The 22,832-nt window shown below is 41.2% G+C and overlaps 3 protein-coding genes across 7 annotated transcripts in view; 1 reads left to right on the top strand and 2 right to left on the bottom strand.

Annotated features, from left to right (window-relative positions):
* Window positions 1-4,760: 4,760 nt before the first annotated feature.
* Window positions 4,761-10,659, bottom strand: LOC134811481 (tubulin alpha-1C chain-like). Of its 2 annotated transcripts, XM_063818324.1 has the most exons (7): window positions 9,147-10,659; window positions 8,812-8,969; window positions 8,665-8,694; window positions 7,564-7,690; window positions 6,940-7,419; window positions 5,812-5,946; window positions 4,761-5,461 (listed from the first exon to the last, which is right to left on the bottom strand). In XM_063818324.1, the coding sequence occupies exons 1-7, from the start codon at window positions 9,147-9,149 to the stop codon at window positions 5,003-5,005; spliced, it is 1,392 nt and encodes a 463-aa protein (XP_063674394.1). In that variant the 5' UTR covers window positions 9,150-10,659; the 3' UTR covers window positions 4,761-5,002. The 2 variants fall into 2 exon arrangements, with proteins under 2 accessions (XP_063674394.1, XP_063674395.1); XM_063818325.1 differs by lacking the exon at window positions 8,665-8,694.
* Window positions 10,660-12,947: 2,288 nt separating this feature from the next.
* LOC134811479 (dynein axonemal heavy chain 1-like) overlaps window positions 12,948-22,832 on the bottom strand; it is a 32,275-nt gene continuing 22,390 nt past the window's right edge. For all 4 annotated transcript variants that reach the window (XM_063818319.1, XM_063818320.1, XM_063818321.1 and 1 more), the window contains 11 exons: window positions 22,684-22,797; window positions 17,481-20,374; window positions 17,101-17,350; window positions 16,600-16,956; window positions 16,185-16,367; window positions 15,860-16,022; window positions 15,507-15,691; window positions 15,200-15,322; window positions 14,852-15,055; window positions 13,947-14,238; window positions 12,948-13,642 (listed from right to left, as the gene is read on the bottom strand). In XM_063818319.1, the coding sequence (XP_063674389.1) occupies window positions 13,425-13,642; window positions 13,947-14,238; window positions 14,852-15,055; window positions 15,200-15,322; window positions 15,507-15,691; window positions 15,860-16,022; window positions 16,185-16,367; window positions 16,600-16,956; window positions 17,101-17,350; window positions 17,481-20,374; window positions 22,684-22,797 (4,983 nt within the window). In that variant the 3' untranslated portion in view covers window positions 12,948-13,424. The remainder of the gene's footprint in view (window positions 13,643-13,946; window positions 14,239-14,851; window positions 15,056-15,199; window positions 15,323-15,506; window positions 15,692-15,859; window positions 16,023-16,184; window positions 16,368-16,599; window positions 16,957-17,100; window positions 17,351-17,480; window positions 20,375-22,683; window positions 22,798-22,832) is intronic.
* On the top strand, window positions 20,955-22,653 carry LOC134811480 (synaptic vesicle 2-related protein-like). Its single transcript, XM_063818323.1, has one exon. The coding sequence runs from the start codon at window positions 21,023-21,025 to the stop codon at window positions 22,469-22,471; it is 1,449 nt and encodes a 482-aa protein (XP_063674393.1). The 5' UTR covers window positions 20,955-21,022; the 3' UTR covers window positions 22,472-22,653.

Below are 22,832 nucleotides of genomic sequence, written 5' to 3'. Positions count from 1 at the left end.
TACACCATATAATACATACCATATAATACAGCCGTGCATTCGTGCGCGGCGGGTCTACAAGTTGAAGTACAACGTGAGACAAAAAAGCTCACAGAAAAGACTACTAGTACTACCATCGTCTAGAAAACGATGGTAGTGGTACAAACATTTTGGCAATCCGAGAAAGTTTAATTTAATCGCATGCACCTCCTAAATACACTATAAGTGTATAAGTATAACTACTTTGTACTTCAACTTGCTTTTAGTTTTACCTAGCTTGCTAGTCTATTGCTCGCTTCTCTCAAGTTCAGCTCAGGAAGCTTTTTTTAAAAACAATTTTTTTAAGAGAGGCTGGGCCTGGTTGGCCTACGAGAGGATACTGATACATGATAGCATATGGATGCTTTGCCTACCTCTGGGGTATGGCAGTCCTGTGGGAGGATGCCGGTGGAATGATGATGTGTAATCAAGGATGATGGTATTGGTAAGTGTTGTGGGGTGTGTCATAGATGAACGCTTAAATGGTGGTTGAGTGTGGAAGAGAGACGCGAACTAAGACATAAGACGGCGTTTGAGTAGTCGCTATGTTATTGTTACACCGGTCTGGTCCAACTCCTCTGGCACCATTAAGCGTTTAATGTGGTTTGCAAAGTTGACGATGGTGGAGATGTGTTGGTTGTCGAATATGTCATTGACAGAGAGGTAGTAGTCCCGAAAATATTCACCTCTTATTTGAGCAATAGCCGGGCACTGTCCGAGAAAGTGTAAGACAGTCTCCTCTTCGTCGCCGCATTTAGGACAAGCACTTGCACTTGTGTCTGATTTGCGAATGGTGTGTAGGTATTTGTTGAGGCCACAATGTCCCGTGATGAGGTGCACTGCAGTTCTGTAATTTTGTCTGTTGTTACTAATACTGAATGTAGTGTTGAGATTTTTGATGATGTTGATGTTTTTGTGTCCAAGTGTCAGTTTAGTGTGTCTAGGACCATCAGTAATCCATGATTCTTGATTAAGTTTGGTGGCTTTGTCGTCGATCAGGCTGCAGGCGTTTGATGTAAGATTGTGGAATTGGGCAATTCAAAGTGGATTCACTGGCTGTGCCATTTTTGGCCAGCTCGTCTGCTTTTTCATTACCCCACAATCTGATGTGTGCAGCTATCCATCTGATCTCTAAGGTGTTAGTGGATCCGAGTGTATTGAGGGTGTCGTAACAGTCTATATAGTAGTTCTACTCCTCGTTGAGGGTGATGATATAGCTTGAATAGAGGAGAGACTGTCTGACCATATGATGATGTGTGTGTTGGTATAAGTTGAGAGATATTTACAAGCTTCGATGATGGCAGTGAGTTCTGTTTGATAAACGGTACAATAATCGGGAAGCTTGAATGATCTTTCCTATAGTGTAGTGTTGTTGTTGTCAGTGGTGATAATATAACCAGCCCCGCTACCTGAGTCTGTGCGTGACCCGTCTGTGTAGCAGGTGATGGTTTCACCGGGGATGTTGTCGATGGTGTTTTAGAGTGAGCCTCTATATTCAATGTTGTCAGCTCCAGGAGTGGTGACCGTGAAGCGTCGTTCAAGCATCATGGTTGGTATAAATAGGTCTCTCTGCTTTGGGTGGTATGTTGAGGTCTACCATGAATTGTTTGTTGATAGTGGTGTGAGTTGTGATGGTACCTTTTCTGGGGGCGATAGTTTCGAGGGTTAAGCTACCATAGGCTTGAAGCCTGGCAGTGCCCTTTGCTGCTTCACCTCTCAAGAAAAGTATGATATCTGAAATGTTAGTGAGGTGGTTCAGTGCGATGAAGGGAGTACTAGGCATGGCACCAGACATCATTCTCAATGCCAATGCTTACCTGAGGACCCCAGGCTATTATGTTCATTAACATATATATATATATAGATTTGGCGGAATGACAGGCTGAGCGCGGCCCAGTAATGCCAATGCCTGAACTCGTTTGGACTTCCTCGCGTTGGTGTCTGTTTGGGTAGCCCTAATCCATATACTACAGCAGTATGATAGAATAGAACTGATGACAGCGGTGTACATCCATTTGCATGTTATGGGGCTCATACCCCAAGGGATGCATAAGGGATGCCGTAGCTTTTTTGGTGGTATTGGTGATATGTTCATTGAAATTGAGCTTGCTGTCGAGGGTCACTCCTAGGAATTTGGCAGATCTGGATAAACCTATAGTGGTGTTACGACTACGTTACCCAGCTCAGGAAGCTTTAAAAAAGCGCCGCGCACAACGGACAAGTCATTAAATATGCATTAAGACGAAACTCAGATCATTATTATCTTTCCATGAAAAAATTTGGGCGTCATACGATTCAATAGCTGGGGTCCCCCGCTCCTACTAAATCGCTCGCCCAAATTTTAAGAAAATTCTTGTGAAAAGGCCCTTTGGGTATGAGATTGATCTAAATCGGTGTATTTTTGGACGCTGATTCCGAATTACATTTACCCCCCTTGACGTAGGGTAATTAAATGCTTCCCTGGACCCCCACTGTCGCTTCACTATAGAGTTTCTACGATACAGGGGGAGCCGCGCACTCGTGCGCGGCGGGTCATACAACGTATGACAAGGTTTATGTTGACGGATGTTACTGGTCTAAATGTCTTCTTGTCATACGTTGTATGACCCGCCGCGCACGAAGTGCGCGGCTCCCCCTGTATAGTCGAAGACTATAGTGAAGCGACCGTGGGGGTCACCACGTGATACAAATTTCTTCGAAGTAGCGCGCGCCGCTTTCTTCTCGTGCCCGACGGCACGAGCTACGAATTAGCGCGCGCCGGGCCAGATCGTTAACAATGGTTTGCTCTAACCAGAGCCCTCTCGCTTGCAGTACGCGTAGGCACATGGCTATGTGAAAACAATGGTCAAGGTTTATGTTATCACTGGGCCGCGCTCAGCCTGTCATTTCTCTCATATGTTTATGATTATGATAGGTAGTGCGCCATCAACAGTGAGCCGCGCGTGCCGACTGTAGGATGGTTTTTTAGCGCTAATTTCGGCCAGCACAATTTTCTTCAAACAAATAGATATTAGGTATCCTTCCCGACCTCCGATTGCAACAAAAATTGGTAAGCTTACTCATAGACTTACAAGGAAAGTGTCCGAAAAGTTTAAAGCATATCCAACCATCAGTGATCAGACATTATGTTATAGCTAAAAGCAGCGTATTTTGCCCCATTTTGATCACTACGTCAACTCCGATATCCACCACATTTTTCGGACAGTTGTAAAAGTCCTATTGGAAGGTCGTCGCCAATTTTCAGAATGATCTCATTCAAGGAACTGAAGATATATCCAAATAATACGACAAAAATCAACGAATTTGGTCAAATTTGGTCAAATTACGCGACTTTTACAGCTAATTTTGCTCCAAAAGCCGCGCACCATCAAATATGGCACCTAGGCGAAACTCTCTGATCTTTCCAAAAAGGTATGACAAATTTGGTATTGTGAAAATTCTCACAGTCTCTAGAAAACAATGGTACAAAAATTTTTAAAATCCGAGCAAGTTTATTTTTATGGTGCACCCCCTAATTATGATTTACTGGGCCGCGCTCAGCCTGTCATTCCGCCAAATCTATATTTGGTATATTAATGTTAATGAACATAATAGCCTGGGGTCCTCAGGTAAATTATGATCTGATAGCCTGAGGTCCCGGCCCCAGGTTGAGGTAAGGTTTATGTAAAACTCAAACCGTTTTGTACAGATGCTTAAAACCATAAATAACAAAAACATGTGAAATTTTTGGGCGAGCGAATTAGTAAAAACCAAAGTCCCCAGATTGAGTGGTATATGAGCGCAAAAAATGTTTTTTTAGGTATTAGGGGAGCTTCTTGCTTAAATTTGCATATCTCTTTAATAACTTTAAGTTGATTCACATTGTCAATCAATATCATTCGCAGCTCGGCGAGGCCCAGCTAGTGGTGCATCTCGTCGATCTACCGAATCGGTTGCGAGAAGCATTTATATTGGATGCGCGGCCCGGCCCAGTATAGTGCATCGCGCTACAATTACAACTCTTTAAGCATTAAGTCTAGTTAACGTGAACATTGCGGGTGCATCCCACTATAGCGAGCCCATCCCATGTTGATCTATCCCACTTCAAATAACACCCGTTTATAAGCTTTGATTGCCTAACCCATAACCGGAACCCTTCATATATTAACCTAACCTTAACTCTAACCCTAAATCCTATATTAACCCTAACTTAAAATTAGACTTGGATGGACCAATTTTAGTGTTTCTCGAACGTTGCATATATCTTTGTCATTTGTCATACGTTGTATGACCCGCCGCGCACGAGTGCGCGGCTACCTCTGTATCGTAGAAACGCTAATAGTAATGGGGGTCACGACGTGATACAAATATATCTTTAATGAGCTGGCCCGAAAAGAAAATGCAACGTGTCGACATGCAGAGCGTCAATTTTAGACATGATGAGATCGAATAGGGGCAGGGGCAGGGGCTGAACGGGATCCCGTGGAAACTGCTGGAATTGTTTTCCCCGCCTTGGAAGATTTCCACAACTTAGACTGTTATATTAGAAGTTACCGTCGTGTTGGTTTCGGTAAGAGTAAGACTAACAAGCATCAATATATGATATAAGCATCATAAATATCTGACGCAAACTTGATTTTATCGCACGTACCGTGAATTATAAAAAATTTAAATTTCTAGAATATTTTGCCCTTTTGATAATCTTATTTCTTTAAAAAATGTCTCCCGGTTTACGGAATTAGGAAAAATAAAACTACTTATACTTCGATTTCATGTAATTTTCTAAGAAAGATATTGCAACATAAAATTTACTAGACAAAAACTCATTGATCATTTTAGCAGGGGCAAGACAAGGTGATAGCAGATAGCTAGATCGGCGCAGTCTTCAGAAGAATAAGAGTCATTGGAATTGTTCATTATGAAGGTCCACAAACGGAGGTCCATAAACGGAGTTCAACCATCACGTGCGGCACGTGACAGGATCTCGTGTCATCATGTTTTCTGTTTAGTAATCCTCTTCATCATCTTCATCTTCATCAAGTGCCTCGTTACTGTCAGCACCGACCTCTTCGTAATCCTTCTCAAGGGCAGCAAGATCCTCTCGAGCTTCAGAGAACTCACCCTCTTCCATACCTTCTCCTACGTACCAATGGACGAAGGCTCTCTTGGCGTACATAAGATCGAACTTGTGGTCAAGACGAGCCCAGGCCTCAGCGATGGCGGTGGTGTTGGACAACATGCACACAGCCCTCTGTACCTTGCAGAGATCACCTCCGGGTACGACGGTTGGTGGCTGGTAGTTGATGCCAACCTTGAATCCAGTAGGGCACCAGTCAACGAACTGGATGGTTCTCTTGGTCTTGATAGTAGCAATGGCGGCGTTGACATCCTTGGGGACAACATCTCCACGGTAGAGTAGGCAGCAAGACATGTATTTTCCGTGTCTGGGGTCGCATTTCACCATCTGAAAATAACATTCTGTAAGTTGAGCTTATTGCGTTCATTAAAACTAATTATTTAATTACAGCTTATGGCGGCATATGTTCCCAAATGCACGACACAGTTTGTGACTCTCATGCTCAGACTCAGCAACAGATTCTTGTGGCCATTTCTGCTGCAATTTCAACACATTCCTCCGCCCAATTTAAAAGACCCGGCTGACAAAACGTTTCGAACATCTGATAAACAAGTGATAGTCACGTGATCACACGACAAATATCACGTGACCACGGAAAATATTTGTGCTATTTATGTGCTCCTAGAAATAGTCATATATAACTTCTTAACATTTGAATTTCTGGTCTTCGCATTTACCTGGTTGGAAGGCTCGAAGCAAGAGGCAGTTATCTCGTTGACAGACAGCTGCTCGTGGTATGCCTTCTCGGAAGAGATGACAGGAGAGTAGGTAACCAGAGGGAAGTGGATTCGAGGGTATGGCACCAAGTTAGTCTGAAATAAAGTTTACAATTACAGGACGGATCTCTTGCGGTTATGGGTTAGGTTTATGACTTTTTTTGTTTTAACAAAGTCTGGAGAAAATTAAATTTCAAAAGTCAAAAGATTCATAATGTGTACTCTAATAAATTCCAAAATTCCTTGTCTACATCTAATCGGGGTATCAATATTTTATAGTGATCGATTGAATAATTAGAGAATGAGTATACTTTTTGCTACCCTGACGAAAATATGAGAAATATTTGAATGCTTCGCTTGAGAACGTAGAATCAGGATTCAGTATCAATTATATCATATTGGGTGGTGCCGGTCTGTCGACTAAGTCACCATGTCTCAATGTTACACTGTACAACTGACTGTCAAGTGTAAACACTTCTACGATTACAAGAATCCCATCACGAGACATGAACACACATGTCAACACAGGACATGGTGTTGTTTACCGGGAATGATATCATAAAATACCATCTGCTACTCCTTTCATCACCAGTAATCACGCCATCACGTGATAAAAATATGGCAAATTCATTGGTCAGATAAATCACGTGACATGCTTGGCAAAGTCTGAATGGTCAGACAATGTGCGGTTCGACAGGGCGTTTTACAAGAAGCCATGTGACTTTATCTGCATTGTTATAGCCAAAATCTGGGTCAGATTACCTACAAAGATAATTCGCTTGGTTTGGTCTTATCATCCATTGTCAGACCAGAGATAACTATATGGATTAGGGCAATGTGACCTTGTAACCTAAGTATTAAGCAAGAGGAGCTCACTAGCTGTAGTATGGTATCATTGTTTTACGCTACGTAATACTAATAATTTATAAATTGCTGCCCTAAATTTTCCATTAAATTTAAGATAACAATGGCTTCTGACTAATTGCGGTAATTCAAATGGGGGACTGTGAGCCCCGCAGAATTAGTCGGAAGATTAATTTGGCATCTAGTAGATTAATTATAAATATAAATAAAGAAATAAGAACTTACCTGGAACTCGTTGAGATCAACATTCAGAGCACCGTCAAATCGGAGAGAAGCAGTGATGGAGGAGACAACTTGTCCGATCAGCCTGTTAAGGTTGGTGTAGCTAGGTCGCTCGATGTCCAGGTTTCGTCGGCAGATGTCGTAGATGGCTTCGTTGTCGACCATGAAGGCACAGTCAGAGTGCTCGAGGGTGGTGTGAGTGGTCAGGATGGCGTTGTAGGGCTCAACCACAGCGGTGGAAATCTGGGGTGCAGGGTAAACATCGAACTCAAGTTTGCTCTTCTTGCCGTAGTCCACGCTCAGTCTCTCCATGAGAAGAGAAGTGAATCCGGATCCGGTACCTCCACCGAAGGAGTGGAAGACGAGGAATCCTTGGAGACCGGTGCACTGGTCAGCCAGTTTCCTGATTCTGTCCAGGCATTTGTCAACAATCTCCTTGCCCACGGTGTAATGACCACGAGCGTAGTTGTTGGCGGCATCTTCCTAAAATTGCAATGACTGTCAACAGGTGCAGCAGTTGAAACCATATGAAATTTTAATTATGTAAGCCATTCACATCAGTCGGTCATTGTTTTAATTTACTGGTAACACCCAAGGGCACGGCTCAAATGTGAGAGAGGCACATACCTTGCCAGTGATGAGCTGTTCGGGGTGGAAAAGCTGTCTGTAGATTCCAGTCCTCACTTCATCTACAACAGTTGGCTCCAAGTCGAGGAAAATGGCACGAGGCACGTGCTTTCCAGAACCTGTCTCACTGAAACGTACCCTGGTCAACCGAAACACCCCTTTATGTTTGCTTCTACTTATTTATTCTTAATTTAAGCCACGTTTCCATGCAAAGCGATAGAGTTTATATGATGGTCTAAACTGTGATGAGCGTTAGCCTTCATGTGACCTCATTCTGGATCAAGAGACTAATGTTTTTATGAACCTAATTTACATTGTTAGTCTTAATCTAAAAGAACCTGAAACGTTAGGTTGTATCCTTAAAGGAGGCCCTGATTAGCTGAAACGTCTTTTCAAAAAGTTTTGATATGCCCTATTTTTAAATTTTATTCTAGAATTCGAATCTTCCGAATGACCAGGATTACAATAAATCGGAAGTTGGGGAAGTTAAATGAGTTAGGCACACAAAGTAACAAGTTTACAGAATGTGTCAGAATTTTATAAGAAAGAAAGTCGATCCCTTTCCATAGATGGGACGTGGGCACTTAAACACTCTCTTCGAACTAAAAAACACTTGCATTAAACGCACTTAAAAGAACGGAAAGTTATTTGTGATTAATTTAAGATCATTCGAATTCAATTAGATTGAGTGATGTGATCATTTTGTAAGTGTTGAGTCATGAGTACTGTGTAATAACTTGAACAGATTGTCTAAATGTGTATATTTGTGATAGGCCAATTAGGGCGAAAAAGAATAAAAAGTAACGCACTTTAACGCACTGCAACAAACATGCACCTAACTACGCACTTTATATTAAAAAAAACGCACGTCCCATCTATGCCTTTAACACTTGGTTAAAGTGGGTTCCTTCTCTCGATTCATAAGAATAGGGAAGCCAATTGGACTAAAACTTGATCCCAAGACCCACTTACAAGCCGATATTACAGGATAACGGTAGCCTGTGTTTCATGAAAGTGTATCTAAGTCTCATTGGATAAGGAACCCACTAATCCCTCCTTGTAATCCCTTAACCTCTCTGATCCCACTAATTACACACTTACTTGAACATGGTAGAATGGGAATGGCTATCTCTGCGATAAATATCGTTTTATGAAAAAATACATGACACGTTGTTGCCCTTTTAATGTCTTATCTACTGGTTAACCCACTGGCTTCCCGATTATTATCAATGAAGACAATGAACTCACTTGAAGAAAGTGTTAAAAGAATCGTTATCAGATCCAACGGTCTTCTCTCCAGGCATGGTTCCATCCGGCTGGATACCGTGCTCCAGACAGTAGAGCTCCCAGCAGGCGTTACCGATCTGACATCCAGCTTGTCCAACGTGAATTGATAGTACTTCTCGCTGAAAAGTTTGTAATATTACAGCTTTGGGTCAAGGCAATCTCGGTCTCAGCATCGTCCAGGAAAAGGGAACAATTTTTATGATCTAGAAAATGTGCTTGTACAAATGTGAAATTAATCTTCGTAATCATTTATCTAAATGTAATTATTGAAGAAATCAAGTGTAATTTGTATTTACCATATTGTTTCGTAACAAGAGAAGAGGAGAGTAACGTTACTTCTAAAAATGTAAATTTGTTAATAAAACAAATTAAGTATTATCGGGTGTAAGATAACACTTGAATCTCAAAGTTGGGAAAATTAGGTGGCTTGTTTTCAAGAAATCAACTGCTTGTGCAGTGACAGGTGCAAATAATACGCGGACAGGTCTCAAGAACAAATAACTAATAACCGTCCAACTCAATAACTCATGTATACAAGGCTTTTATGAACAAAACTGATTGATGATGATGCTCAAATGAGAACTGAAAAGTAGGCAGGCAGATGGATGACTTAAGCTGGCTTTATGACCTCACCCAAGAAAAGCGGCCTGAAGGAAAAACCTAGCAAAATCTGACGAGCAACGCCCTCTAGAGAGCTATGTAGAAGAATGACAGGAGGCCGTACAGAGCCGGACGCTAGCAACAGAAGACAGGTCGCGTGACAGGGCAACGTGAGTCCGGAGCTGCGGTCACGTGGGTCACACGACTAGAGAAATTCCAGCAAATTCTTAGCAATTCTGACAACTCCTGTCAACAATTCGATGTCCTGTGATAAGTTCACTAAATTGGATGGCACTTTAAAATGTATTAGCGCTGGACGTTACGTCACCGCTGTAGAATGCTTATAGCGAGCAATGAATTTGGAGACTTGAGAAATGCAATTGACTTGTGTTAAAAATGGCACTGAGTATTGTGTAAGCTCATCTTGAGCAATCAAGACAGGGGGCCATAAAGCATTTCACAATCTAGACAAACAGGTTTACTTAAATCATGACCTTATTTGATTACTTATTAAATCATAATTGTGCGGTTTCTGATAACAGTGACACGGATGCAAAGTACCCAAGTTTTTAAAGCCAGTAAGCAGCTTACTTTTAATGAAATGAAATAGTAGCGCGTCACACCATTTTCGTTATCTCTAATTTTGACTTAATTATAAATATATAAGGGGCTACACTGGCAAAGTTGAAACATTATCTCGAATACGCGGCTATAAGTATAACTTATCTAGTTAATGCATCAAAATGGGTACTTGAAATGTGGTGAGATAATATAGGTGACGTATAATTTGCGAGAGAGAGGGAGTTTGACACGACAATGCCTGGTGGTTTGGGGTAGTTAAACTAACACGGAAGGTTAGAAGTCATCACGTGACACCAGGTATTGGACACGTGGTGTTGTCCACAGAGAATAAGCGTATAGGATATCAAATTCAGTCTGTGACATTTCATAACATCTGAATAATGACCCAGAGCAATGCGGAGGTGTAACAAAAGATGTGCGTGCAATGTACTAAAAGTATACATCGAGAATGTTCTGCCATACGCTGAAAGGACCTTGAATTATGCAAATGCGGAGGTACAGTGAGAGCAAAGAGTCAAGATGTGTAAAGTTTATAATCGAGTTAATGGGGAGGCTTGACATCACCAGCCATGGCAAAGAGGAACAATAGATCATCAAGCCGTGCTCGCAGTACAGCACTGATGCGACTGGGCCTGCTCCGATCTTTCCTTCCTTTATGCGCTTCCCCACGTCTTATTGGACCAGCGTGAGTCACGTGACCGAGTACAACGCTGTCACGTGACCTCAGAGCTGCGAGAACGCGCACATCTTTGCCATTTCGATTTATCAGAGGTTAGCTCCGTGTGTCACGTGACATCTCATCACCTCAGCACGTGTCTCCATAGCGACCGATCATGTTGCTACGGAAACGACACGTGCAGCTTTTTTACTGACTCACATCGGTCACGTGATTTATCTATACGCCGCCTACATGTCATCCAATCAAATCATTTTGCTGGGTTTGAATTGCACCAATCCCAGACTTCCGTGTCCGTCATGAGGTAAGGTTATAGAGCATCGGGTCGCGTATCTAGACTTACTCAACATAAGGTTTGTAGTACAGTGTAAGTTCAACGGATTTATTTACATTATTACGATACAAAGATCCTCCTCCCAATCTATAACATAATAGTTTCTAGCAACATCGAATTTAAAACTGTAACCGCGCTTGTAGGAGATTAGCGAGAACCATCACCAGGTCTTTACTCTGTATTGTCTTCAGTGTAAACTGAGAATCCATAATTTGACAAACATGTTATGAAAATTGAAATTATGTTGCGAAGTTTGAACCGTTTTACTAATTACGTAATTGTGGCAGACAAATTTTCACTTTTCGTGAAGACAAACTGTCCGAATCGACGGCAAAATGTTTTATTTCCCCCTCAAAGTTCGTTACCAGAAAACGTAGAGTTGCACGAAAAAGCCGCCGCGGACGCAAAAATTGGCCATATGCCACAACTAAAGTAGTGCAAAATGGAAGGGGGCCATACAGTCGTAATAGTGTGGTCGACAAACTGCAACGGTTCATATTGAAAATGTTCATCAAGGTTATTGGATCAGCAAGGTTATTGCAGGAGTTGTACCTGTAGCTCATTTATAACCACTGTATGGTATTATGCTTTTTGGTATTGTTTTACGACATACGAGCAGCGATAACCGGAAATATTTTAAAAATTCGCGATTACTATGCTATGTTGTAACATTAATTAGACAATAGAAGGGTAAGCAAAATGATCAGTCCTTTCATTGTTCATTCTGCAAACTTTTATAAGTTAGAAATTTAGATGCGGCGTACAATATTTACCATTCTCCCTTCCTGTCAACATTACATACCGATATAGGAGTACTAGTAGACTACTCAAAGAGTCTGGTGAGTTTTTATGGGCTCCCGGGGGTTTTTGTGCTCTCCAGATGAGTCTAATGAGTCATCTGCATTGTCTCTTGCCGGAAAGCGCTCAAAATTCTAAATGGTAAAAATATTGTAATCTAGAAAAGTATATTAGACTTAGAGCTGCCACATCGGCAGGTACGAAGGTTATTGTTCGGAAAAGCGGAAAGGCCTATTAAACTCAATTTCAAATTATCAGCCATCAAAAATATGAAATTAAATGTAATGGGCGTACGAATTTTGTGAAAAGCACTCGCTGTTTTTGATTTTCCTCCCGATATGAACTGAATAGCATAATAAAATAATACAAAGATCATTATAATATTAGTGTACCCACTTTGCTAGCATCTACTGCAGCACAGTGACTTCTCTTTAATGCTTAAATCTAACTGATATGACCAAAAATTTCCGAAGAAATTTAGGGATGATGATTTCGAAGCCGGCACGGAGTTTAATCTGGGGACCCCAGGCTATAATGTTCATAATGACAGGCTGAGCGCCGCCCAGTAACACGGAGTTATACTACGGACATGTAAATATAACCAGATCATTCGTATTGTCAGGGAAGATTAGTACTCGTGTCGTATTTTCTAAATAACATGAAATAGCTGTAAAACATGGCGAAGTTCCCCCATTCTACGGTACGTAATTTATAGTACGCAGATATAATTTGGCTACGATGGAGTATAGTAAATTTTTTCACCCAGCTATTGCTAACCTGTAAATGTGAGCTTAACCAATTAGTTAAAACATAAAAGAACCGAGGATAGTGTGTTATTACACTTACAGAGCAACTTGGGCACCAACAATGAGATGTAAAAGTTAATAAATTGCGATTATTTCTCTAGAAGGCATCTGGTACATTAATTGTGCGCCATTTCAAGTGAAGGGAGTGCTTTCTCCATTAAATATAATGTCTTTGTTTTTGGAGTTAAGATGGATCTTAGTAATTTCGTTTCAAAATTGTAAATATTTACGTTTAGGCACTTTCTTCGTCTGACAACAGGAGGGTTGGTCGTGATGACGTGGAGAAGTAATACGCATAGAATTTGGAGTTTAAATGAATTATTCTAAAAATTTTACAAAACTGTTACTACAAGTACATAGAAATCTATCTACATCTTGAAATGAAAAGCTAGATATCGTTCACAATTGTAATGAAACTTGGTATATAGAGAGAAATGTTTGTGATGAATACTGACAAGAGTTTGATTGAATCTGATTGTAACGGGGTGATAATACCGAGGGTGGTAGGAATTATCTAATCGAGATCCCTACTACCTCAGAATAAAATCATTATATACAAGTTTACAACCCATATTAATTTCTTCACAGTTAAAAATCTAAAACGTAGCTAACCTACGAACATGACTTTGTTTCTAATATTGTACATTTTATCTGAATCTACAATAATTTACAGCGTGATATTTACACGGATTAAAAATAATATAAATCATAGTAAAGTCTCTATAACTCTGTATTACAAAGTCTTTTCTCAAACGAATAAAGTCGTAAATGCGAGACTTTAATAGTCTAGAGCACAGATAAGAGCGACAGCTCGCTTAATCCAGTGCTCTGGAGGCTTATCAGATGGAAGCTCGAGGGGCATGACAAAGTTGGTACTGTGTCCAGTAGTGGAGAGTGTTCCTGCTCGAGTCAGGGTCTTGTAGACGGGGCAGATGTAGATACCGCTGCTGGGTTGCTCTCTGTCCGCTGCTGGGATCAGTTGGATCGTCGGCATATCTGAGGAGTGGGGATAGTTTATCTTTTTGTTTGAGGAAATGAAACTGATAGCTATAGGGACTATAACTAGGGAGGACTACTAGTAGTCTACTAACTTAAAATGTTTTCATGCTCGATTATAGTAAATTGTAAGTAAAAATTTCACAGGGTAAAGTTAACAAACGGTATATAGCTAGCCTTAGTAATTTATTTTGTGGATACTAGACGCCATCAATCCACTAGTTTAACGTGGTTATTGGTAGAGTAATATTTTGTTTTATGTTCATAGTTTTAATAAAATTAAGCTACAAGTAAAAATACAAACCAGTGAAAAGCTCTTTTGGTCTAGACTCAGCAAGAACATGTGTCTCACTACACCACCTTGCACCCTCAACAAAGAACCCAGACACATAGCACCCAGTCTTGGGTTTCTCCTTTATCTCCTCCGTTACAGGTACCACCCTGTACTCAAATCCGATAGTATCGATCGAGATACTGGTGAGCCGCGCGTAGTTCTGCAGAGCACCGGTGATGAAGGCTTGAGGGAAGAAGAAACCTGAGATCCAGAACACATTTGGGATCCCGTCCTTGTTCCAACCCTTGATGAATTCTAGCCTCTGAAGGTGAAGATATATGTGTAAGTTTATAGTTCCGACTACTATAGACGACGTGATAATCTAGAAAATAAATGATCATCGCCACTTTTGACATCTACTTATAAATTAAACATGTCACAATTCCTTTCACAATTATTTCGTGGCGACAATTCCGTGAATTAGAATGGCGATGATTCCCAAATCTAGAATTGAGACTTAACGAGTTGCTGATGACAGGATTAATTAACTAGTTGTTTCCATCGGTATCAAGTACCATCTACCTATACCTTTTAAGCATATACATATATAAATAGGTAGTCACACCCGTAAAGTAGTTTTGGCCCTCTTCAAACAGACAAAGAGACAAAGAATTAAGAACCAGTACATTGCAGTACATAATATAGAGTCAGAGATAGCATATTGCACAATATGCATACTATTACTACAGACTGCTAATGAGTAACACGTGAGTGTAATTGCGCATGTACTGCTCCTGTAAAGTGCGAAAGGGCCCGTTTCTTAAAAAAAAAAACAAACAAACCTATAGCTAGTATAGCTATGGTAACCAAGTGTAAGAAATTAAGGATTCGGTACATTTAAATAAGAAATAAAGAATAAAGACATGCTAACAAACCGTAAGAAGATCAGCAACCCATGAACCCAAAGGTTTGAGAGAGGGGTAAGCTTTGTTGGCCCACATATCAGGTACGGAGTTGTTGAAGACAGAGGTCGACATCCTCTCCAGCTGGTCTGACATGACGACTAAACCCTTGAGGGCTTTAAGCAGGTCGCCTAGTGAGCGGTGTATCAGGCTCAGCAGAGTGTTGTACAGGATCACCTAGCAGATTAGAGATAACATTAATTCACAGGGAAATTTAGAACCGTATCAATTTTAGTCCTTAAATTAGAAAAGTCTTTGAAACTGTATATTTTCACTGGAATTATCCAGAGACTGAATATTGAATAATATCAGCAAACAAACCTCTTGTTGGAGGACTGTGTTCATACTCTCTTCATACATTACAGGGTGTCTCTCCATCAAATCTACAATATCAAACGGCTTAGGGACCTTAGATAAAATCTGTTTTGACGTCTCGTCGATCACCTGTTAAACAAATCGGATCGTTAATTACAAACATAATCAGAATAGAAACATTTAGATAATAATTATCTTATCTCTCTTCATCAAAAGGATAAATATGCCATCTTAGACGTTAAACTATAAAGTGTATCGAAGTAACTATAAAATCAACATTTTGCCACAATTTCGATCTGAACAAAAAAGTCACCTCTTCCTGAGACTTTCCTCCTCCACCGCCAGTCTTGGCCTGCATAAGGAGGAACTTGTCGAGGATTGCAAATGTTTCGTTCTGAGCGTAAGTCATGTTAGCGTTCTCGTGGAGCCCGAACAGTTCCGGACTGTCGTTCAGAGGGAGTGCCTTGATGGACTTGATGTAATCCTTGAACACGGCCTCTGAAATAAGTGAGTTTAGGCCTAGGTTGTATACCGAATGTAATTCTCTGAATCGTAATACTCCAACTGTGTATGTTTGGAATTTCCTGGAGTCAGAGAAACGCAAGTGTAATCCAACGGTCATTGTTAATAAAATATTTTATATTTGGCAGGTATAAAATAGTTTACCATGAGAAATTTGTTTGTAAGTTCCAGACTCGGAGAACTTATGACCCTCAGTGAGAACTTCCTTGTTGTAGAACCCGTACAATATGGTGTTGATACATCTCCTGTCCCAGTCATCAGTAACTCGGCCTCCGAAGTTGATGTCACCAGCAGTGTAGTGCAGCACCTAAAGTAGAGGAAACAATTGTAAGCTTGCTGGATTGTTATGCAATTCGTAAATCAAAATAGCATCCATATTTCATGGGAGTCGGGAGAGTATGGATCGTGATGGTGATAAATCATAAATTATATAACTTATGTCCTCAGGTTTATAAGATTTATGTGTTACCTTGAGAGGGACTTGGGGGGCGTATTCTTGGAGGAACATGTTGAGCTGAGACACGCAGATGTTACAGTCTCCAGCGGTGAAATCGTATGGGATGTTGAAACCAAGCGAGCCAAACTTCCTTCGTTCACAGATAACAGCATTGAACATGAAGAGCGAAAAGAGCAGAGCTTTGAATTCCACGTCCTGTTAAATAGTTAAACATGAAATACTGATGGTTGATTTCTAGAATATCTGGAAAATTGTATTAATTGTACATTTGGCTTCAATTATGAAGTAAACTTGGCTCAGATGGGAGTTTTCGTGACCTATCAAAAATTAAACTTTCCTATTGTAACTGAAGTGGTATCAAATTATCAATTTACGATATACAGCAAAAAAACAACAACCAGATAATTAAAAATCCGTTATGACATACTCTGCCAGTGCAAGAAGTGAGGAATTCATCATTGTGCTGCTGGTAACTCTTCAGCAGATTAGCCTTCACACCTCTGGGGGGCTCCACCGTCATCTTGCTGCCGTTCTGCAGGATCGCAACAGGGAACTTAGGTGTGGGCATACTGGTCAGCCACAGCCTGAAATCTCTGTGAACCTTGTCAGCGTCAATATTCTCAGTGAGCTGCTCCAGCGAGGACATCCAGGATGGGGCAAGATGGCAGTTCTGGAAGAATACCCATCTTCCACGCTCCATTGCAGATCTCATCATGGCCTCAGCTCGAGGTCCCTGGCCTTGACCCAGCGAGATAGCAGTCAGCTTCTTAGAGAACTTCATCTCCTGAAGAGATTAAGGCATTTTTACGTACATGAAATATAACTTTAAACAGCAGTGCAATTTACATTTTGACTTCGAGTCACAAAAAATTATACTTTTTCTTAGCCACAAAAGTTTAACACTAGAATAGTTCTCGCGGAATTTTACCTCTGCGAAGGCGTATAGATCAGCAGCAGGGTCAGTTCCAGTGGACAGCACGAAAATGAGGGGTGTAGTTGGGGAGGAATCCTTGTAGACCAGGGATAGATCAGTGGTCTGGGGCTCGATGAACTGCTCACCAAGGCTATTCGCGATAAAGTCTTGCATGGCGTTGGTGAACTTGTCAGGACGTATGCACTTCAGAATAAGAAGTTTCTGGAAATTTGTGAGCTGTTCCCATTTTCCTGGTAGTGGAGCTCTGAAAATATTTATTTATGATCAGTACGCCAGCTCTAGTTTTATTCCGTATCCGATTCCTTTTTATGATACATCAAGAAGATGAAATTATAATCAATCAAGAAACGTTTTAAGTTACATTTTAGACTAACCTTTCAGGCTCAGGGCTATCAAAGTAGGCCCTAAAGGCAACCTCATACTCTTTAAAAGTATCAGCGATTCCCACAAAAGCACCAAGCAAATTCAAAGCCTGTAACTCTGTCCAACTTCTGTCAGACAACCATCCCTCGCCAGCGTTAGCAATCAGCTTTTCAGGCAACATTCCACCAGCAATAAGGAATCTCCAGTCGTCCATATTGATGTCTTTCTCGTGCATGAGGATACGAACACACAGAAGGAAGGAGAAAAGAAGCTTGTCTTTCTCGAATACAGATCTGCACACGTTAACGTACAATGAGAAGGTGAAGAATTCGTTGATGTTAACGATTCGTTCGTTCAAATCGTCAGACGTCTCAGCGTTGGCAATACCATTCAAGAAGATCTTGATGTACCATTCGAGTGAATACTGGTACATAGGGTCGACCTTAGCAAGATCGACCACACAGAAGAAGAGGATCTGGGTCCTGACCGCAACAGGTAGATATCTCGATCTTGTTTCGTCAATATCTCTCTCTGTTTGCTCGGCAATAAGCACCTTCGCTTTAATCTCTTCTGCTTTCACCTTCGATATCTCCAATGTGTCAATGAGACTGATGTCGTCAACAGGGGAGCCTTCTGAAGCAGAAAGTCTGTGCAATATCTTATCTTCAATCTCCTTGATCTCTTGCTTCATTTTGGCGTTGCTCACGATAAGTTGGTTCTTTGCTTCCTCCAAGTCAGGCCTCTCCTCCGCCACGACGATACCCAACAGCTGGTCTTCAAGACCGCTCGGTGATAAAGTAAAGTTGACAATCGTTACTTTAGTCGAAACCTCGGGTGTGTAATGAGGATTGGGCAATTTTGAGGTGATGTACAGCTTGAAATCAGGATGGTAAGGAATTATGGTGTCTCCCAACTTGATCACTATACCACCTTGTTGTTTGAATGTTTGCTGCAGTAAAATTGGTTCTAAAGCAGGATCCAGCTCTTCGCCAACATTCTCAAGTAGGCAAGGCTTACCAAACCGGACCGCATTTTCAAGTGATCTCAAGAAGTCCCTGTTTGTGAGTTTTATGACGTCAATACCATTATCACGTTCCATGACCTTGACCCACTTGTTAGCTTGTCCTTGTGGGTCGATAAATAGAGGCCACCTCTGGGAGTACTGCACGATAACACCATTCTCAGTAGACAAGTTGTCACGAGGGAGACCGTAAATATTCCATTCTCGTATCTTGACCGGGTCTCCAAGGGTAGTCACCAGACTAACCTGAGGAGTTAGTGGGACTCCCATCTCAATAAGATAATCTTCCCACTTGTCCTGCAAGGACTGCCTGTATTCACCAGAGTAAATACCAAGATAAGCAATGCAACCAGCGGAGAGCATCAGATCTCCAACAACGTTACCAATACGTTTTGTCAGAGTTTCGATAGTTTCCTCCCATCTGATCTTCTCGTCAGCTAACCCTCCGATAAGTCGACCAGCTCGTCCCAAACGCGCCTGGCAGAGATCCGTCTTGTTTTCTAGCTCCTCTTTCTTGTTGAGGCACTCATCGTACTTTGCTTGGAGTGTTGCGACTCTGTCCTCAACTTCCTGCAGCCTTTCTTTTGCGTCGCTTAAGATCTGCATGGTGGTATCGAGTTGTGTTTGTGCTTCCTTCAGTCTAGCTCGTTTAGGAGCCACAGACCTGGACACAAAGTGGTACTTGTGCATCGCTCTGGCCCACTGACAGATGGAGGTACACGCTTTAGACACTCGCTGAATAGCTTGAGGAGTGAAGTCCTCGGAATCGATATAAGGCTGAATCTTCTTGATGACGTCATCAGAGATATTATCCTTGTCAAACTTGAAGAGACTGTCCAAGAACTTGGTCGGGTCCTGGAGAATGGCTTTGCCAGGCTCCCAGTAGTCGTCAATCTTTACACCAGCCTTGTCAGGATGAGGCACTTTCTTTGGTTTGATAGCTTTCATGATACACACAGCTTCAATTACCATCCGGACACCGTTTGGAGGTCTCTGCAATGCTCTCACCTCAACCACGTCGTTCTTGTTGAGACTCTTCAAACTCTTTAGAGCCGCATCTAAGGCAGGGAGTGCCTCGTTGAGGTCTCTCTGAGCATCATCAGCGATTGATTTACATTCTTCTGCCATAATACTTGCAGAAGACTCCTCCTTCTGGACCATCTCCCTTGTTTGTTCGGCTACCACACTGTCCTTGTCTATCTGTATCATTGTTGCCTCCGTGTCCTTTGTCGCTTCTTCCAGCATGGGCTTCATAGTCTCCAACTCAGCTTGCATTTTTGCCACATCATCTTGAGTGTTGAGGAGTTTTGTCAAACCAGTTTTTGTTCTTTTTCTTGCTGCTTCCAGCTCTTCCTTTTTCAAGTTAATCAGTTTGGAGAAGATACCCAGTAGTTCTAGATAACTGGTGGGTGTGACGTAGGAGTATCTTGCTTGCTCTATTAAGTACTGTTTACTCGCATTAGTGACAGTCTGATGGATTACCACACAGGTATTTACCAACCCATCAATAATCCCTTCCACTTGTCCATCCTCCAAACCAGGAATCTCGCTGAGGAATGTTTTGGCGACGGACTGCAAAGCCTCGTCAGGCCACTCGCTGAACCAATCTATAGTACAGCAGTTAATGAGAGCTGGGAACATACGAAGTCTGGCTCTGAACACTTCACCAATAGGACTCATACAGATAACAGTGTGAGTGTTGTTCTTTACTCGCTTTGTGTACGCTCCGAACAGGTTTGTTTTGGTCGGCTGCTGTCCTAAATCCAGCACGACAGGCTTCATGGCGGTGTAGATGTTATCCAGATCTTCGAAGGCGTATATGTTGGGAACATCTCCAGAGTTAAGGATATTGTTGATGTCCTCGAGGAAGGACTCTGCTTTTATCTGAAATAGAAAAATTATCATATTATTCGGGCTCTAATTATAATAAACAGCAAAAAAAGTTATATATTATGTATTCCTCATAATCACTAATATAATATATAAACCGATTTAACAATATTCTACATTATGTGCAATGTACATTGTACATTGTACATTGTACATTGCACATAATGTAATAATATTCTACATTATGTGCAATGTACATTGTACGCGTCCACGGAGACTTTTCATGTGGGAACAGAGTAGAGGTGTAACTACAGCTTTAGTCGGCTAGTCAATACTTTATAATGGAGTTCGTTGTTTTATTTTGTTGAGGGAGCAAACTTTCCACATAGGATCGGGATCATAATAATACACGTAGTTTGTGGTGTAGCTGAACTGCAGTGACCATTGCTGATATTATGTGTAAATTGTTTGATAATTTTATATTTTGTCTTAGTTTGTAATTGAAACTGACTATACCGATGGCACATGTATTTCTGTTTTTCTAGACAGTTTGTTTCTCAAATTTTACAACTTTAACATCGAGCCGTTGACCAATACTGCCGTTTTCATTTTTAATGATACATTGCAATCGCTCCAGCCTTCACATAATGACAAAAATTGACCCACTAACTCACTAATCATCTACTCGGTAGAAAACAAAAGATGGATGAGGGAACAGAAAATGAGGTGGTGAATTATGGGGCAACACACGGAAATGATGAGGCAGAGAGAAGCGAGGAGAAGAATCTGGAAGAAGTGTACGAGGAATTGGGACTCGGTAAAGCTCAGTACTACACCTGGACTGCACTTATGTTTGTTTCATTTTCTGATGTATCTGAGCTCGTTATACTGGCAGTTCTGATCCCGTATTTGAGGTGCGAATGGAATTTGAGTTTAGTTTTTGAGGTCGCTATAGGTTGCTCGGTGTTCTTTTTCTACGCGATCGGAGGAGTTCTCTTCGGTAGTCTGTCGGATAAAATCGGTAGACGAAAAACTATTCTGATAGCAGGTTTCATTTTAGCGGTCAGCAGTTTCCTGTCTGCCGCATCGATAAACAAATGGATGTTTTTATTTACAAGAATCTCTGTCGGCCTTTGCATTGGTGCAAACTTTCCAACAGCTTTGGTGTTCAGCTCAGAAATCACCTGCGCAAAATACAAAGAATATGGTGTATTTTCGCTGCTTTTGATCGGTAACATATCTTTACTAGTCATTTCTATAGAGGCTGTGCTTTTTCTGAACACTTTTGGTTGGCGAGTGTTCATTATTGTAGCCAACTTGCCCATCTTGATTGCAATAGTAATTCTAGCAATGGTCCCTGAATCACCTCGTTATTTGGTTGCCAGCGGACAAGAGGAAAAAGCTAAAAATGCTCTCAGGATATACTTTGACTGGAACAACAAACCCTTTCCAGAAAACCTCAGGATAAAAACTTTCAACGACGAACGTGGTACCTTAACAGACGTCCTTAAACCTCAGTTCAGAAAAGAAACAATACTGCTCTCCATAATGTATGCTGGAAACATATTCCTGATATTTGGGCTCATAGTTTATCTACCATTCGCTGTGTCCAGAGATATCTGTGGTGGTGTTGGGTCAGGGTCCATCGAGCGGACTTGTAAAACTCTAACACGAAGGGAACTGCTTGATCTTACTTTCATTTCCGCCGCAGGACTATTTGCCGTGACCTTGGGCTTGCTTGTAGCAAAGAAACTAGGGCGGGTCTGGCCGATAAAGGCATTTGGTATCATAGGCTTCCTTTTTACAGCGAGTCTGCTCGTGTGCATTAACCTAAATTTTACCAAAGCATCGTTCTTCTTTATTAAATTTTTCGCCTCCGCATTCAACATCATAATCTGGATAATAATTCCCGAGATCTATCCAACTGTTATTAGAAACACAGCAACGGGAGTTATCAATTTCTGGGGTAAAACTGCTGGAGCGATCAGTACTTTTCTGGTTTATTTCCTTTACTCATTTAGCCCTCTCTATGTTATCATTGGTTTTGTAATTGCCTCCCTACTCTCAATGATTGGAGGCATTTTGTGGTCGAAAGAAACAAAAGATGCAACATATGAAGAAGTTATGGCAGATTGCAACCATGCCGATTGACAATGCTTCAGAATAGTAAGAGAAGATGAGGGATGTATCAATTTGAATTTTTATTAGGTCAGTAATTACATTAGCAATTCCACGAGATAGATTGATGATAACCTATTCTATGATTGTAGTAGTAGTATAGATAATGTTTAAATAAATTGATTGTGATCCACACGAAATTGTTTGATTTTAACTTAGCTAACAATATTAAAATATATTATTACCTGTGTATCAGAGAAGAGGAAAACAATACTCTTATTCTGAAGACCAGCCTTGAGAAGCATGTTTTTCAAATCCTCCCTCCACTCGGACACTCCGTAATTCTTACTCAACTCAATCTGAAAGACAATGCAATCAGGAACATAATAACTGA

The sequence above is a fragment of the Bolinopsis microptera genome, chromosome 2 (genome assembly GCF_026151205.1).
Source record: "Bolinopsis microptera isolate Bmic1 chromosome 2, MBARI_Bmic_1.0, whole genome shotgun sequence".
Classification (NCBI taxonomy): domain Eukaryota; kingdom Metazoa; phylum Ctenophora; class Tentaculata; order Lobata; family Bolinopsidae; genus Bolinopsis; species Bolinopsis microptera.
Note: the sequence above shows the minus strand (reverse complement) of the source record. Positions and strands in the feature narration are given on the sequence as shown.

Coding starts and splice junctions, on each gene's coding strand:
- LOC134811481 (XM_063818324.1), bottom strand. Junction 8,695..8,811: donor TCTTTTAACACTTTCTTCAA/GTGAGTTCATTG, acceptor TATTTATCGCAG/AGATAGCCATTCCCATTCTA. Junction 5,462..5,811: donor GCTTCGAGCCTTCCAACCAG/GTAAATGCGAAG, acceptor TGTTATTTTCAG/ATGGTGAAATGCGACCCCAG.
- LOC134811480 (XM_063818323.1), top strand. CDS start 21,023: ATGGATGAGGGAACAGAAAATGAGGTGGTGAATTATGGGGCAACACAC.